Below are 17152 nucleotides of genomic sequence, written 5' to 3'. Positions count from 1 at the left end.
CCGGGCGGTGGTGGCGCACGCCTTTAATCCCAGCACTTGGGAGGCAGAGCCAGGCGGATCTCTGTGAGTTCGAGGCCAGCCTGGGCTACCAAGTGAGTTCCAGGAAAGGCGCAAAGCTACACAGAGAAACCCTGTCTCGAAAAACCAAAAAAAAAAAAAAAAAGAAAGAATCCTGAACTGAACATTAGAGGATGAGTTAGTGTGGTAGTTTGAATGAGAATGGCTCCTATAGGCTCAGCTGGTGGAACTGTTTGGGAAGGACTAGGAGGTATGGTCTTATAGGAGGAGGTGTGTCACTGGGAACGGACTTTCAGATTTCAAAAGCCCATGCCACTCCCAGTTAGCTTTCTCTCTCTGCTCCTTGCTTGTGGATCAAGATGTGAGCTCTCAGCTACTGCTCCAGAGCCATGCCTGCCTGTCTGCTGCCATGCTCCCCACCATGATGGTCACGGACTCACTCTCTGGAACTGTGAGCTCCAATAAACTTTTTCTTATGGAAGTTTCCTTGGTCATGGTGCCTTTTCACAGCAACAGAAAAGTAACTAAGACTCCAAGGCTTCAGGGTATGAAAGAGAACAGTTCTTTAGAAAGTCAAAGGATTTCCAGTTGCTGAAGAGAAGCACAGGAAAAGGTCTAGCCAGAAAGGCCGGATGAATTATGGTACACACTTGTGTTTAAAAATACTGTATTCAACAGGACGCCTGATGATTTTTAATCAAAGGGGTAGATGTGCATGGAAGACATTCATTCTGGCATACTGGAAGCTGATCTCTGAAGGGAGCTACAGCAGTTAGGATGTCTCATTTGGGAACTGGCAAAAGCTCATGTGCAATGAAGACAGTCTGATATAGTAATGGAAGTGGAGAAGTACAGAGGGGAATACATTACTTCCTTTATTCACCAGCTACGCATGGAGGCCGACTTTTGTCAAATGCTATATGGAGTCAGGAAATGCACATAATACTTGTCCTTACCCTATGGGAATGTACAATATTCATGAGAACTACAAATATAATGTATAACGTAATAAGTTACACTGTAAGCAACATGAATCCAAGAAATCCCATCTATTTCATTACTGCATCACTTGACCCTAGCATCAACACTGACCTGTGGGATGCATTTAGTCTGCACATAACTACTACCTGTATGGGGGCACAAAAGAGGGGCAATCAATTTCAAGCGAGTATTGAAAAAAGTTTCACAGAGGATCTGGGTCTTGAAGATAGAGCTTAGGCCTAAGAGCTGAAGGCAAATGGTATTCCAAGCACAGGTGTGTGTGTGTGCAGGGACATACTCTACCTAAAACACTAAATGAGCTCCACGGTGCCTGCAGGGCAGAGATTCTCAAGGGAGAAGCATTCTGCAGCACCTCACTCCTCTCTGGCCCCCTTCTCACACCTTCAACATTTGGTGATGTCTGTATACATTTTGGGTTGTCACACATGAAAGGAATGTTGCTGGCATCTAGGGTTGAAGCTATGAAAACTGCCAAATATCCCCTGACAGAGAATTATCCAATCCACCAAATCCGTGCTGCTCTTGGTAAATCTTGTAGAGCATAAAAGGACAAGGGGAGTAAGATGAAAAGCTAGTCATAACCCTGCCCCAAAGTCTCCCTTATTTAAAATAAACACCCTGAACTTTTAGCACTGGAAAGAAAACAGGCCAACTTTGGCAGTAGGGGCAGCTGCCTACCAATAGATCTCCACACTCCTTCTGCCAAATGTCAGGTTCTTATGTTCTCTACTTGGCTTCTGACAAGCTGTACCTCAGGATGTGCTGCTCCAACATTATGACAGACCTTGAAAGGTGAATAGGAGTTTGGAGAACCCAAGAAGTAGAAAAGAGAGAATTCTAGGCATTGAACAAATAGCAACAAAAAGATACAATACCGAATATTACAAATATGTGTGCATATCAGCATAGCAACAGAGATGGATGAGGTTATGAATTCCTCCTCCATAGGAGGGCTACTATGATACAATTATGATACTATAATAGCAGTACCTTGTGGGGGGCTACTATAATACAAATACTATGATACAAATATGATACTATGACAGCAGTATCTTGTAGGAGGGCTACTATGATACAAATATGATACTATGACAGCAGTACCTTGTAGGGGGGACTACTATGATACAAATACTATGATACAAATATGATACTATGACAGAAGTATCTTGTAGGAGGGCTACTATGATACAAATATGATACTATGACAGCAGTACCTTGTAGGGGGGACTACTATGATACAAATATGATACTATGACAGAAGTACCTTGTAGGGGGGACTACTATGATACAAATATGATACTATGATAGCAGTACCTTGTGGGGGGACTACTATGATACAAATATGATACTATGATAGCAGTACCTTGTAGGGGGGACTACTATGATACAAATATGATACTATGACAGCAGTATCTTGTAGGGGGCTACTATGATACAAATATGATACTATGACAGCAGTATCTTGTAGGGGGGACTACTATGATACAAATATGATACTATGATAGCAGTACCTTGTAGGGGGGACTACTATGATACAAATATGATACTATGACAGCAGTATCTTGTAGGGGGCTACTATGATACAAATATGATACTATGACAGCAGTATCTTGTAGGGGGGACTACTATGATACAAATATGATACTATGATAGCAGTACCTTGTAGGGCGGACTACTATGATACAATTATGATACTATGACAGCAGTATCTTGTAGGGGGGACTACTATGATACAAATACTATGATACAAATATGATACTATGACGGCAGTACCTTGTAGGGGGACTACTATGATACAATTATACTATGATAGTAGTACCTTGTGGGGGGACTACTATGATACAATTATGATACTATGACAGCAGTACCTTGTAGGGGGACTACTATGATACAATTATGATACTATGACAGCAGTACCTTGTAGGGGGGCTACTATGATACAAATATGATATTATGATAGCAGTACCTTGTAGGGGGTACTATGATGAAAGACCATCTAACACGCAAATGCACACCGCAAATACAATAGGTTTATGGAATGTTGAAACTCACAGAAGTTTTTCTTCAACTACAGAAAGAAAATTAGATAAAGGAGACAAGCTGAGGAAGAAGCAGCAGGGAGGAAAGAGTCCTTTCTGCCTAAATAACCCTGCCCGAGGTTTGGTCTATGGTTACTAGTCACCACCCGACATCAACAATTACAAAAACAAAAATAGCCTTCATTGCTTTTAGCCTTTTCTAGCTCATTTCACTTCTTAACAGTGGTTTTAAAAATCCTTAAGATATATTCATTAAGGTATTTATTTGTGACACCTGTTAATGGAAGCCATGGAGCCCTTATTCCAGAGGATTATTGCAATGAGAGGTTTTTGCTTTGTTTAGGTTTGGGTTTTTAAATCGGACTCACTTGTAAAGACCCCTCTGCCTGTGCGTACCAAGGTGGGCAGAGACATGGCCACAACACCTGGCTGTGGTGAGGGTTCTGCAGTAGAGTAGAGAGATCAGGGCTCAAACCCCAAAACAAGGCTAAGTGGAGATTCAGAGACAAGAGAAGGTAGGGATCAGTGGTAAGTTTCTAAAGGCCCAGCAGGTAGAAGGAAGGAATCTAACTAAACTCAAGGTGACACATCCTTGCTGAGGGTGGACCCCAGCGACAGGAGCACTGAGGGTAAGGATGAGGAACTGAAGGCGATATACACCCAGGTGAGGATTTCCACTCTACTAACTCACTATAATTCTTGGTAAAACTGGACCTCTAGTCCAAGCGCTAAATGTTGGGGCCGAATCAATAGGCCAATTAAAAGGCAGTCAGGCTCCAGTTTCTTCAAGGAAGTCTTTGTCATTGGCAAAGTGACCGGAACTTTCCCAAATACAATGGAACCGGAAGCAATTAAACACCCTGTACTGGGTGGTTTGTGTGCCAACTTGACACAAGCTTGAGTCATCAGAGAGGAAGGAGCATCAGCTGAGGAAATGCCTCCATGAGATCCAGCTTTAAGGCATTTTCTCAATTAGTGATCAATGGGGAAGGCCCAGCCCATCGTGGGTGGCGCCATCTCTTGGCTAGTGGTCCTGGGTTCTATAAGAAAACAGGCTGAGCAAGTCAGGGGAAGCAAGTCAGTAAGCAGCACTCCTCCATGGCCTTTGCATCAGCTCCTGCCTCCGGGTTCCTGCCCTGTTGAGTTCCAGTCCTGACTTCCTTCAGTGATGAACAGCAATGCCATTGGTGAAGGTGCAGCCTCAGTGGCAGTTGAAGGCCCAGGACTGAAGGGGTCATGCAGAGAAGATGAGGCTTGGTACCATGAGGAGAACCAATGAGAGGCTATCGGTCAAAGTGCAGCCCAGTGTTTTGGAGATGCCAATACTGTGAAAGACCACCAAAGAGCAGCAGCAGTGGAGTGGAACCACCAAGCTGTGTGTGCTGCAGAGGGTGGAGCTGGAGAGTGAAACAGCCCTTTGGAGGAGTCAGAAGACCATGAGTGATCCCAGACCTTGAAGGCTGGAATTTGGGTCTGCTTTGATTTGACTGTAACTGTGCCCTGATTTTTCCCTCTTGAAGTAACAAAGTATTTTACTGGAGCACACAGATGAGAGACTTTGAATTTTAAAAGACTTTGGATTTTAAGAGAATGGCTATTTTAAGGGGTCTGGAATTTGAATGTGCTTGAATTTATAAGACTGTGGGATTTTTAAAGTTATGTTTTTAATGTGAGATCTTAGGGTTGTGGCTTTATAGTGATGTGTTTGTGTATCAAGTTGACAAGGGGTCAGCTGTACTGGCTGGTTTTATGTGTCAACTTGACACAAGCTAGAGTCATCAGAGAGGAAGCCTCAGTTGAGGAAATGCCTCCATGAGATCCAGCCCATGTGGGTGGTAGCATCACTGAGCTGATGGTTCTGAGTTCCATAGGAAAGCAGGCTGAGCAAGCAGCACTCCTCCATGACTTCTGCATCCGCTCCTGCTCCTAGGATCCTGTCCTGTTTGAGTTCCTGCCCTTCAGTGATGGACAGCAATGCAGAAGTATAAGTCAAATAAACCCTTTTTTCCCCAACCTGCTTTTTTTGTCATGGTGTTTTGTCACAGCAACAGAAACCCTAAGACACACCCCAACTCTAGTTGAAAAGAGAACTGAAGATTAAGTGGAGGCTCAGCTTTGGAAGCCATCTTCACCCTGTCCCAATCCTAGACAGAGCAGATCTCAGCTTTTCTGTAATGCCCACCCTGAGGCAGATGGCAAAAGGCTGACTCCGGGCGATTTGCTTTCTCTTAAGAGTTGATCTCTAAATTCTCCTGCTTCCGGTTCTGAGACATGGTGTGTCTCAACCTGTAGATTCAGTCCTGGCTCGGGTAGACCTAGAGTACTAATGCTCAGCCAAAGCTTCCCTTCCCCACAAGAATCTTCACAGCTCGCAGTCCTTTGCCAGTTATTAGAACCACTGTTTCCTGGATAGACTGAGGACAGTCTCTTTACGGCCTCGCCAAGTCTAATGGCAAAGGACTTCTGTCCCTCCACTCTGTGAATCACATCAGTTTCCTCGAAGACCTTCTCCAGTCTCCCAGACAAAATGCTCCCAGACAGAAGCCACCTCCCCGCCCACCCGCCCACCAGAAACAGCTGTGGAAAGACTACACTAATTCAGCTCTCGGATACAGAGGAACCAAAGAAAAGTTCAGATCAATTGATTAGGAAGAGTTCGATCTGCAAACAAGGTCCAAGAAGTGCAGTAAAATGAAATGACTATAATTACAGTTATGGAAAGAAGGGGAGCTTTGGAGTCAGAATTCTTGCCACTGCCGGTTATTAGCCAAATAGTCTTGGTCCCGGCTGAGCTTCCATCTTCTTAGTGGATGAGCAGAATTATCCTCTGGCAACAGAATGACTCAAACCCAAGAATGAGGATGAAAGCATCTCGCACATCAAAAGCTCTTTAACAGGTAATTATTACCATCACCAGGCACAGCACAAACTGTAACGTGCCAACACCATATGGCACTGGAGCTGTTTTATTAGCTATTCTGTTCTAGCGTCTTCAGTACTCAGTGCTCCCAATGCAAAACTGTTACCAAAGAGTCAACTGAGTCAAGCTGTTTGACTCCCCTGCCCCCTCCCCCGTGTGTACCTGTGTATATGAATACGTGCATTAGTGTTCAGATGCATGTATGGCAGATGGGTGCACATGTGTGTGTAGCCCTGTCATTGATGTTGGGAGTCTTCCTCCCTTTACTTTTCACATCATTCATTGAGGAGGGTTTCTCAACTGAACCCAGAACTTGGCCCTACAGTGGTATCTGGCTAGCTTGCAGATCCTCTGCCTTCCAAGATCCAAAATTACAGACAGGCTGCCCTGCCTACCTGGGTGAGTTTGAGGGATCTGAATTCTGGTCCTCACTTTAACCACTGAACTATCTCCCCACACCCCTGTCTATTTTGATGGGACCTCAAAAACAAAGGCAGGTGAAATCCTATTTATTTTGCTTGTTGAAAATGTGCTGATCTAATGTAAGGGTTAGTATCTTTTAAATTAAAAGCATTCTTATCAGAAATATGCTTATTGGCAGGTAAACTGAAACAAATACTGCTGGGCGGTGATGGTACACGACTTTAATCCCAGCACTCAGGTTAGTATCTTTTAAATTAAAAGCATTCTTATCAGAAATATGCTTATTGGCAGGTAAACTGAAACAAATACTGCTGGGCGGTGATGGTACACGACTTTAATCCCAGCACTCAGGAGGCAGAAGCAGGAGGATCTCTGAGTTCAAGGCCAGCCTGGTCTATAGAGTGAGTTCCAGGACACCCAGGGCTACACAGAGAAACCCTGTCTCAAAAAACAAACAAACAAACAAACAAAAGTTAAGCAAATAGTATATAAAAACCAACTTTCTAGCCAGTTTGGTCAAATATGTAAATAGCTTGAAAGTAGGAAACCAAGTGAGAAGGTTGGAAGACACAGTAACATGAGCAATCACTACTTCCTTCTGACCGAAGGATTCATACACTGGAAGGCCCTGCTATATAGGACAGTAATCTCTCCCTTTTGTTAGCTTTTAATAGATGTCTTAGATCAAGTTCTGGATCAGCCAGGGATACACAGAGAAATCCTGTTTCGAAAGCGAGCAAACAAACAAACAAATAAATAAATAAATAAAAGAAAAAGGCTGTCCTCAACAAAAACTACAAGTGGTGACATGAGTTTATTTTTCAAAACCAAGCGGGAAAGTGTGTGTACAGTTGGTCTCTCAGAGACAGCCATATCCGCAAGCTAAAGCCTCACTAACTGGGCTTAGTGAATCATGTCAAGTGATGTTACCTATGACTCAGGGACACAGAGAGACAGCAAACAAGGGATTTTAAATGGTTTAGGTATAATTTCAAGGTCAGGAACTCCCAAGAATCAGAGACCAAGGGACTCACAGCACTGTTTAGCAAAGAGACGAATCCAAAAGGTGGAACAACCGGCCCAGTTTCTTCCTCAAGTCACTGAGAAAAGATGCATACACTAACAAAAGGATGCTAGAGCAGGGGATCCAAAACTCCTTCCCGCAGCCGCTGTCCCCTTGCTGACAGTGTCACTTGAGACAGGGCCTCTCCATGTGGGACGGGGCTGTCTCCTCCCCAGTGTTGAAGTTGGAGGCCTGCGCCACGATACCCAGCTTTACTGCCTCTTTTGTTGTCCGTATACTAATAACAGTTGTGCATTTTAAATTGTTTTTAAAACTCAACAGACTATTTCGCTACTTGTGAAAATTACTGAAAAGAACGAGATTCAAGTGCTGGAGAGATGGCTCAGCAGTGAAGAGTACTGGCTGCTCTTCCAGAGGGCCCAGGTTGGGTTCCCAGCACCCACATCAGATGGCTCACAACTGCCTGCGAGTCTAGCTCCAGGAGATCTCAGCCTAGATGCCAACAACCAGTAACAGGCATAGAGAGAGTAGAGGCAAGGCGCGAGGGCTTGTGCCCTCTTCAGGACACACTACTTCCCAACACCTCTTGTCAAGCAACCCAGAAGACCTACCTTTCACCTCAGGTTTTCTCAAGAGTTTTTGTTTGTTTGTTTTTAAACCTGTTAACATTCTCCCTCACATTTGCTTTGCCTGGTCATAGTACTTAACCTCTCTGGTGTGAAAATTAACTCACCATTAGATTTCTTACAGTTCCACCGGCTTTAATACAATGTCTCTGGAAAATGCATTGCTTAAAGTGTCTCTCAGATCTTAGTGTATAACCTTAACCACTCTATGAGCGCCTGACGACATTTCTAAGTGTCTGGATGATGTTTTCACCTGGATGTCCTTTGGCCCTCCCACCTACTGCCAAGCCAGCCAAATTCAGGTATTTCTCAGCCTGTCATCTCTGAGTGTTCCTTCTCCACAACCCGACACAGTCAGTGCAAAACGCAGTGCAAAAACAACTATTCCACTTCTCTTTTCTGTCCTTGCACTGTCCTGATTCAGAATCTGAACTACTTCCACACCTCTCCTTATCTGCCACTAAATCTACGTAGTGTCTATCAGGGTAACCTCATCACTGTCACCTCCCACCCCTAAGTAGCTGGAAATTCCTCAAAGATGAGGTTCATGCTGAAATTACCCACAGCTGCATCCCAGAGGGCGTGATTCTTTTCCTGTAACTGGCACTCAGTGATGTACTGAAAAGCCTTCACTGACACTCCACTCCATTGAGAGTGAAGCTTAAGTCATCGAGACTTCTGGGTTCCAAGTTATCCTTCCAGCCCTACCTTTTACAATGTCCCTCAAGTTTTCCAAAGTATCATTCTGAATCCCTGCCACACTCTCCAGCTGTTTTTATGGATCGTGGTTCTCGCCAGGTAACACAATTTGTTTCTTTTCCACCGGTCTGTGGACTCCCATTTATCACTAGATGGCGATGCCAGAAAAGCTGGGACCAGGACTTTGCCACGTTCCTAGGACCCAATGCCCAGCCTGCCAGAGTCATCTGTGATGTGATCGGATGACTGAGTGAACCGGTAGCTTGAAGGCATTGTCCGGCGGGCCATGAAGAGGAGCCAGGGTTCACGGAAAGCAAGAGAATACAGGGATAAGCTTGGGGGCGGTGCTTTCTTTTTCTTTTGGGGGGATGGGAGACTCAGGGCCTAGCCCGTGCTAGGCAGTCTACCGCTGACACACACCCCGACACTTATTCCTCTATTTTCAACTGAATAAAACACACACAAAGGGCACAAATCACAATTATGCACAACTCGTGCACAAATCACAATCATGCACAACTCGCGCATTCTCACAAATGATTCCCCAGCCCCGATCAAGAACCCGATCACTCCTTGCTGGCACTCGCGGCGTCCCGGAAACCTTGTGTACCCTCGAAAGGCCAAGCCGCGAACAGGGAACCCGAGACCGCCAGCAAGACCCGCAGCTAAGGAAAACCCGCCCTTACCCACGAACTTGAAGCGACTCATATTGACAGCGCGGCAGGCTCCTCCCCGGCAGAAGCGGAAGTGGCCCCGAGCAGGCTCACCCTTCCGGCTCCGCCTCGCGACCGCCCCCTTCCGGGTTCCCGGCAGCCCCCGCGGCGGCCGCTGAAGGTGAGCCGGGCGCTATGGCGTTGTGCGCGCCCCCGGCCTACCTGACCCACCAGCAGAAGGTGCTGCGGCTGTATAAGCGCGCGCTGCGCCACCTCGAGTCGTGGTGTGTCCACAGGTGGGAAGAGGGGACCCGGAGCTCGGGGGGCGGAGGCCGGGAAGCCCTGTGGGCCGGGCTGCTCAAGGACGCGCCTCCAACAGAGTGGAGGGAGCCCGCCCTTGAACCTGGATCCTGACGCTGTCCTCTGACCTAGCAGAGACGGTGATGGGGGGTGGGACCAGGATCCAGCGCGGAGGGTTGCATGAAGAACAGAAGTAAAAAACGCCCGGGACTGTCATTGTTAGGGATCCAACGCTACCGTTTTCGTGACTCTGTCGTCCCTGATGTTAACAGTAATACGTGCATGATGTTTAGTTTGCAGAGGAACTCCGAAGTTAGTGATTATTTTAGCCTTATTTCACACATGAGCAGGCTCAGGGATTGATTTGCCCACGATTGTTCAGCTTCTGCATGGCCAAGTTAGGATTAAAATTTAGGTTTCTGACGCAAAAACATCATTAGTCTCCACCCTTTCCATCTTTTCTGTATTTAGCTTTATCTGATCGCTCCTCATTACCGTCGCGTCTTTTTTTATCTCCTCCAAAAATCTATTCCTTTAACCAACTGTGACTATTCTTACTGTTAAGAGCCTCATATGGTGGCATATACTGGGGGGGGGGGGGCGACGACACAGAGATAGCCTCAGTTACATAATGAGTTTGAGGGGCCAGCCTATGCTACTTAAGACTTTTTTTTAAATAAATAAACAAACAATAATATAGTGTTAAAACATGTAGAATTTCATGGCCTAAAAGAAACGCAGGGTGGGTAGCAACCCAAGATGTGTAAAGCTAGCCCTCCACACTCTTATCCTAAAACCTGAAGGACTTGGAAGAAAATGATGGAAAACCGTGTAGCCCTGGAAGGCCTGCAGAGGGTATCCCTGAATCCTAGAGTGCAAGTTTGTGACTCTCCCTCTTTATTACGCAGGCGGGTGCCGTGTCCAGTGTTGTGCGGTTGTTAGCTTCTTTCCTAAGGTTTTCTTGTTTGTTTGACAACGCTTGCAGTTCTGCTTCTATTCTGGATAGCAAATCAATAACAGTCAATCCTCTTTTAAGCTGCAGTCCCCATGGATTAGTGGGGAAAGTGACAGGTAAACTCGTAGATCACGGAATTCTCAGTCTTACAAAAGAATTTAAGCTTTCAAGAATTCAGGTAATGCTGTAATACGGCTGGAAATCCTGGAGTTCAGAATCAAAGGGAATGATCAAACTAGCTACTATGATTAACGCTGGCCCGATGTATTTAAATCTGACACCCTTTCTCAGTCCTTGCCTGAATCACTTCCTTTGGGGAAAAAACAAAACAAAACAAACAAACAAAACCCAACTGCAAAGGTAGGCATCACATGTGAAATCAGAGGACAACCTCGAGTGTCAGTCCTCGCCCTCCCACCTCGTCTGGGACAGGGTCTCTTTGTTTTTCACCCCGGGTATGCCGGGCTAGCTGGCCCACAACCTGGAAGTCTCCTGTCATCCTCATCTTGAGGAGAACGGGGACTACTGATGTGTGGACTACTGATGTGCGCTCCCATGTCGAGCTTTACTTAGGTTCTGGGACTCCGTCGTCAGGTCCTACTGCTTGCCCAGTGCTTTACCCACTGAGCCGGATTTCCTCAGCCCTCATTCGCCTCCTAGGCTGTTCTCTGGTTCCATCCTAAGGCTCTGTAGCATTGTGTATCCTGTGGACATCCTCGGTGTTGGTGCTTGAGCCAGCTGTCTTTCCAGTTGTTTGTGAGGTCAGCTACTGTTCTTTAAACTGAGTTTATCCAGATTCTTGAAAACCAAGTTGTTTTTTTTCACTTCCTCGTACTGATTCTATTCTCAAATCCCCTGTCCCAGCTAATGCCATCACTAGCAATTTAGTCACTAGTCTGTGGTCTTAGATTTGTCCTCCAGGATTTCCTAGTTTCCCTTCTGCCTGTAACACAGGTCCTCATGCATTGTGCCTTATTAGACACAGCTTTCGAAAATGATTTTCCCCTAGTAATGCCCGTTACATCATTGAGCACTTGAAATATGCCAACCACTTTGTGAAGAGTACTTTTGAATTTCAGCTCATGGAATGTTTATGTCAGCCTTTAGATACATTAAGTAACTGACCCCAGATGGTGCAGCTAGTTTAGCAGTAGTCTAGAGAGGCTCACACTCATGACCTGGTGGTCTAGATGGGTATTTGTTTCGTTTTCCTGTGTGTGGTCTGCCATCCCAGTTCCCTGATTTAGGCCCTTGCCGTCTATGGCCTGAACTGTTGTCACAGGTTCCTGATGTCTGCCCACAGTCTCTGTAACACCGGACTGTTACTTACCTAAGGTTTGTGAGCAGGTGTGAAAATCAGCATTTAAGGAGCACCTACATGATTTGAGCAAAGGTCTTTCCACTGGGTCACACCTCCCTTCCTAGTCATCTATGCATCTCCAGGATGTGGCCTAGCACCTAGCACACGATGGAGGACCTGTAGTGCTTGTCAGTGAATGCATAGTGAATGAACCTGCCAAAATGGTTGCCTTTCCTTCCCTTTCATGTCAAAATCCTCAGGAGGAGAGAGGAAGTGGCTAGGCTGTGCTAACAGTGTCTGTTGTTGCTAATGAGAGGAAGTGGCTAGGCTGTACTAATACAGTGTCTGTTGTTGCTGATGAGCGGAAGTGGCTAGGCTGTGCTAATACAGTGTTGTCACTGATGAGAGGAAGTGGCTAGGCCGTGCTAATACAGTGTCTGTTGTTGATGAGAGGAAGTGACTAGCTGCACTAATACAGTGTCTGTTGTTGCTCTTTGGAGGGCTGCAGAGGAAGCGGTCATAACGACTTGGGAGGTTGGTGAGGTGCCAGAAAGTTGCTCATCTGGCATGCGTTGGTAGGAGTGCTGATCTACCCACTCGAGTAGATAACTCTTCTGATGTCCACAATCATTTTGATTTAAGGGACAAATTCCGGTACTTTGCTTGTTTGTTGAGAGCCCGGTTTGAAGAACATAAGAATGAGAAGGATATGATGAAGGCCACACAGCTGCTGAGGGATGCAGAAGAAGAATTCTGGCAAAATCAGCATCCTCAGCCATATATCTTCCCAGACTCTCCGGGGGGTACCTCCTATGAGAGATATGAATGCTACAAGGTAGGTAATACTGCATAGCAGCTGTTTCTCAAGAGACCAGCTTTGTCCCTAGTCCCAGACCTCAGCTTTATACACCCTGCACCATTTGAGCAGTGGCTAAATCTTCCCTGACAGCTGGACTTTTTTCTCTCGTCTTTTCATAAATTCAGCTGTAAGGTTTTGCAGTACTAAAGAATTTGGTACATAACTAATTTGGGGAACTTAGTCAGTTTGGATTGGTGCTGAGCATTGCTGAAATACTCAGGTAATGCTTCCATAATTGTTGGCATTTAGGAACTGCAGGCCAGAGAGGAGTGGTGCCAGTGTTCTTGGACTAGCTGATTATAATGTTTGAGCCACATGCCCGTTTACTGTTAGGCATTCTCTCTTACCTGCCGTGTCTGCTTGCCCTCTGCTTTTCACTGCTTAGAGTCAGAAACAGTGATCGTAACAGTTTTACATGCACACAATACACACATGTATAGGTCTATGTGTGTGTGATATGTCTATGTTGGTGGGTGTACTTGTAGAGGCCAGAGTAACTGGATGTCTTCCTCACTTGCTCTTCACCTTATTTTTTTGAGACAGTCTCACTGAACCTGAGTTCATTGTTTTGGCTAGGCTGGGTGGCCAGTGAGCTCCAAGGACCCTTCTGTCTTCACTTGCCCACAGTAGCATAACAGGTCCTTATCACCATGCCTGCTTTTCCACGGGCACTGGGACTCTGAACTCAGGTTCTCAGGCTAGAGTGGCAAGCGCTTTACCGACTGAGCCATCTCTCCAGCCGTAACTGATAAGAAAAACCACTTGAGTTTTGTCTTGTCTCCTGAGCAGGCCTTGTCCATGGTGTTTGTAAAGGTAGCCTGTGAAATAACACATGATTTTCTCTCCTGGCAGATTCCAGAATGGTGCTTAGATTACTGGCATCCTTCTGAGAAGGCAATGTATCCTGATTACTTTTCCAAGAGAGAGCAGTGGAAGAAACTGAGGATGGAAAGCTGGGATCGGGAGGTGCGTCTTTTGACAGTACACTGCAGCATTGTGATTGGTCAGCATGTGGATGGAGTTGCCTCTGTGGCTGAGGTCCACATTCCAGCCACGACAGTCACTTTAGCCTTTTAACTAGACTTTAGCTTCTCACTGTGTTCAGTGTCACATTGGTCATCTTCCCAGTACACACACACACACACACACACACACACACACACTCTCTCTCTCTCTCTCTCTCTCTCTCTCTCTCTCTCTCTCTCTCTCTCTCGTATGGTTTGAGTGCCTCTCTTCTCTGATTTTCTTATCCCTCCTCCCTCTTCATCTGTTCTTCCTTTTCTGTCCAGTTCCTTATCCTTTCCCTACTCTAAAGCCCTAGGCATTGTTCATTCAACTTAGGATGTTCAGGGTTAGGTTTTAGCGGCTCTTGCCATAGTTGAACGACAAGCTGGAGAGGACATGAGGAAACAGGAGTCCCGTTTCGGGCTCGTGTAGTTTAGTGGAAGGGCTGTGTGCCCTGCAGTAAAGTGACACAGTAGCTAGGTGGGAGGAAACAGACACTCTGGATGTCCCCTGAGGGATGGTCATTGGTTGTGGGGGATGGGTAAGGGTAGGAGAAACCAGCGGTGGTGGTGGAGATAGGGAAGACTGGTCGGTCAGGTGGAGGGAAGTCCCGTGTGTCCAGGGTAATCAAACACTCAGAAGGGTGAAGTTGGAGAAACTGGCAGATGTGAATATAGATTCCAGTTGGTTGGCAACTTTGGGTGTAGGAATCTTGTCTAGAAATATTTGTGAGTCTTCACTTGTATGTAAAACCATAGAAATGAATGAGATCCTTGAGAGGAAAATAGAAAAACATCTTCCTCTATTATTTTGTGGACACATGTATGTAAATGCATTCAGGTTGGAAGCTTTGAAGACGAGACTTTCGAGTCTGCTTTATTCAGTCTCCTGACAAACAGCCAAGGGAGGTGGGTGTGGAGGGTGTAGAGCACTCGGAAGAGCTGTGTTGGGTTTGGAGAGGGTAGGCTTGCAGGGAAAGTAGGCTTGCCAAGGGATAATGACGGCCCATGTGACACGGGGTAATTGGATAGGTCACTGATTTCAGTATTTTCTCCGTAGCTATACTGAGCTGCTGGGTCCAGTTTGCCCATTTAGCCTTGTAAGAGAACTGCAGGAAACTTAAGGTGATTCGGAAGGGAAGGATGGTCACGACAGGTGACAGGTCTAAGCTGGATTTAAAAAGGAAGTAAAGATAGAGGCTGATGTAGAGAGCTCTAGGTGGGGCAAGGGTGTGTAGATCAATTTCGATGGGGTCGCAGTGGGCATTTACGAAGATGGCAGGCAGGCAGCAGTAGCCAGCCAGAGGTATCTCGGGATTCACCATTTTGGAAGTTGCACCGGTTCTGGGGGAAAAAGTCTGGGATGTTGGTATTAGAAGTCCTTGGCCATGGTGGAATAGAAAGGCCTCTGTGGCCAAGGGGCAGCGTGTTTTCTAAGAACCGCTACAATGCATAGAGGCTTAAAATATGTTTTCATAGCTGGGCAGTGATGGTGCACGCCCTTATTCCCAGCACTTGGGAGTCAGAGGCATATGGATTTCTGGGTCCGGGGCCAGCCTGGTCTACAAAGTGAGTTCCAGAGTTCCAGGATAGCCAGGGCTGTTACACAGAGAAACCCTGTCCCAAAAAACGAACAAAACCAAAAAGGAAAACTGTTTTCACGGTGAGCAGTAGGCCTGTTCCACCAGTGGTCACTGAGCAACCCTCCCGAATTCCTCCCTTCTCTGTCTGCTTCACCCTGGCCAGTGCTGGGTGTGGATGAGCTTCCACTTTCAGGGCCTCCCCCATTAGGACAGTGACCTTGAGAGTCCTAGCACAGGAAGTGTTGGGCAACATGAAGCAGGATGGGGTCCACTTTTTATGTGACTTCACCTGAATCCTTATCCTGGCTGTTCTTGGGAACTTAATTTGTATCCCCAATATACTGCACTGGGGCTTCCTCATTTTGGAGAGCATTTAGTTAAGACAAGAATGTTTCCCTGGGGACCAGCGGGAGACGAGGACAAGAGGAACCAGGAAGGTACCTGTGGCTTTGCTTAAGGAGTAGGAGAGGTAGAATGCTCAGCTTTCCTGTGCAAAAGTGGCAACACTTGTCTGGTTCACCTGTGACTACACCTAGGAAGGGCAAGGCAGGAAGACTGAGGAGTTCCAGGCCAGCCTGGGCTACATAGCAAGTTCCAGGCCAGTAGACTCAGCTCCAGAAAAGACACTGACTTCAAAGAGAAGAGTTTTTCTGATTTGTACCATTAGATGTGGAATTATGCAGGTTTCTTGGTGTTGAGACTCCGGGTGGAAGGAGATGCATCACAGGAAGGCTGTCACGTGTCCAGGGCAGATGGTTCCTACAGTTGGATCCCTGTTAATCATTCCTTCCTTGTCCCCTTCTAGGTTAAGCAGCTGCAGGAGGAGACACCACCTAACGGTCCTCTGACTGAAGCTTTGCCTCCCGCCAGAAAGGAAGGTGACTTGCCCCCACTGTGGTGGCATATTGTGACCAGACCTCGGGAACGGCCTACGTAGACACAGGACCTCACTGTTCATGCTTGCAAGTGAAAGAAATTACAGAACATGTTCACACTTGCCCTAATAAAAATAACTAAACACGACTGGCTATGACTAAGGTGTTCTTCCGAGGATCACTGTAGCGCCAAGTGTTGACCTGTATTGTGGTTTGGTTTTTTACCATGTATACCATGTTAAAAAAAATTACATGTAGAATTAGCACGTGCTCAGTGAAGAAAAACTTAAACAGTGGGACAGATGAAAGGTTGTTGGGACCAAGCTGACGTTTTATCTTTGTGTGTGTGCGCGGTCGGGCACATGTGTGTGGGGCAGAGAACAGTGCAGGTGGTCCTCACCTTCCATCTTTGAGATGAGGTCTCTTATGCACTGCTGTACCCAGCTACATGGGTCTGGGGCTCCAAACCTGGGTCCTTGTAAGGGCCTTATCCACTGAGCCATCTCCCCAGCCCAACTGAGCAGGCTTAAAGATGAAAGCTTAACTGGGAGGGAATAACCAGAGAACTAACGAGGACTTCCAAAGAAAAAAGCCCAAAGATTGAAGCGGTTTCTCAGTGACCTTCACATTTGCTGAGTTACAGGCATGTACTACCACCCTTAGCTACTTTCTTGGTTCTCTGAAGATTTTACTAATGGGATTTCGGTCTTTGAAAGCAGCGTCTCTCTGTGAGGAGCACACAGGAGGCATGGAGCTCAGGACATTCTGGAGTGAAGGGTCTAGTGTGGGATGCAGGTATCCAGCTGTGTGTCCTCTGCTGAGCATGGATTGTTTCCAGTCAAAGGTAAGGCTGTAGCAGACCTTTTTTAGTA

General features: G+C 46.3%; 2 protein-coding genes across 2 annotated transcripts in view; one reads left to right on the top strand and one right to left on the bottom strand.

The window, feature by feature from the left end:
- Window positions 1-9530, bottom strand: part of Tatdn1 (TatD DNase domain containing 1) — a 35381-nt gene extending 25851 nt beyond the window's left edge. Inside the window, exon 1 of the mRNA XM_059246874.1 lies at window positions 9438-9530. Coding sequence (XP_059102857.1) covers window positions 9438-9459 — 22 coding nt within the window. The 5' untranslated portion in view covers window positions 9460-9530. The remainder of the gene's footprint in view (window positions 1-9437) is intronic.
- A 15-nt stretch (window positions 9531-9545) lies between these two features.
- On the top strand, window positions 9546-16428 carry Ndufb9 (NADH:ubiquinone oxidoreductase subunit B9). Its single transcript, XM_059246873.1, has 4 exons — window positions 9546-9700; window positions 12602-12794; window positions 13671-13784; window positions 16211-16428. The coding sequence occupies exons 1-4, from the start codon at window positions 9600-9602 to the stop codon at window positions 16340-16342; spliced, it is 540 nt and encodes a 179-aa protein (XP_059102856.1). The 5' UTR covers window positions 9546-9599; the 3' UTR covers window positions 16343-16428.
- The last annotated feature ends 724 nt before the right edge of the window (window positions 16429-17152 follow it).

Source organism: Peromyscus eremicus, chromosome 20, assembly GCF_949786415.1.
Source record: "Peromyscus eremicus chromosome 20, PerEre_H2_v1, whole genome shotgun sequence".
Taxonomy (NCBI): Eukaryota; Metazoa; Chordata; class Mammalia; order Rodentia; family Cricetidae; genus Peromyscus; species Peromyscus eremicus.
Note: the sequence above shows the minus strand (reverse complement) of the source record. Positions and strands in the feature narration are given on the sequence as shown.

What these genes read in the sequence shown, in the direction of transcription:
- Ndufb9 (XM_059246873.1), top strand. Translation starts at nt 9,600, where the DNA reads ATGGCGTTGTGCGCGCCCCCGGCCTACCTGACCCACCAGCAGAAGGTG. An exon ending in GAGTCGTGGTGTGTCCACAG is followed by an intron (nt 9,701 to 12,601) that starts GTGGGAAGAGGG and finishes TTTTGATTTAAG; the next exon opens with GGACAAATTCCGGTACTTTG. An exon ending in AGAGATATGAATGCTACAAG is followed by an intron (nt 12,795 to 13,670) that starts GTAGGTAATACT and finishes CTCTCCTGGCAG; the next exon opens with ATTCCAGAATGGTGCTTAGA.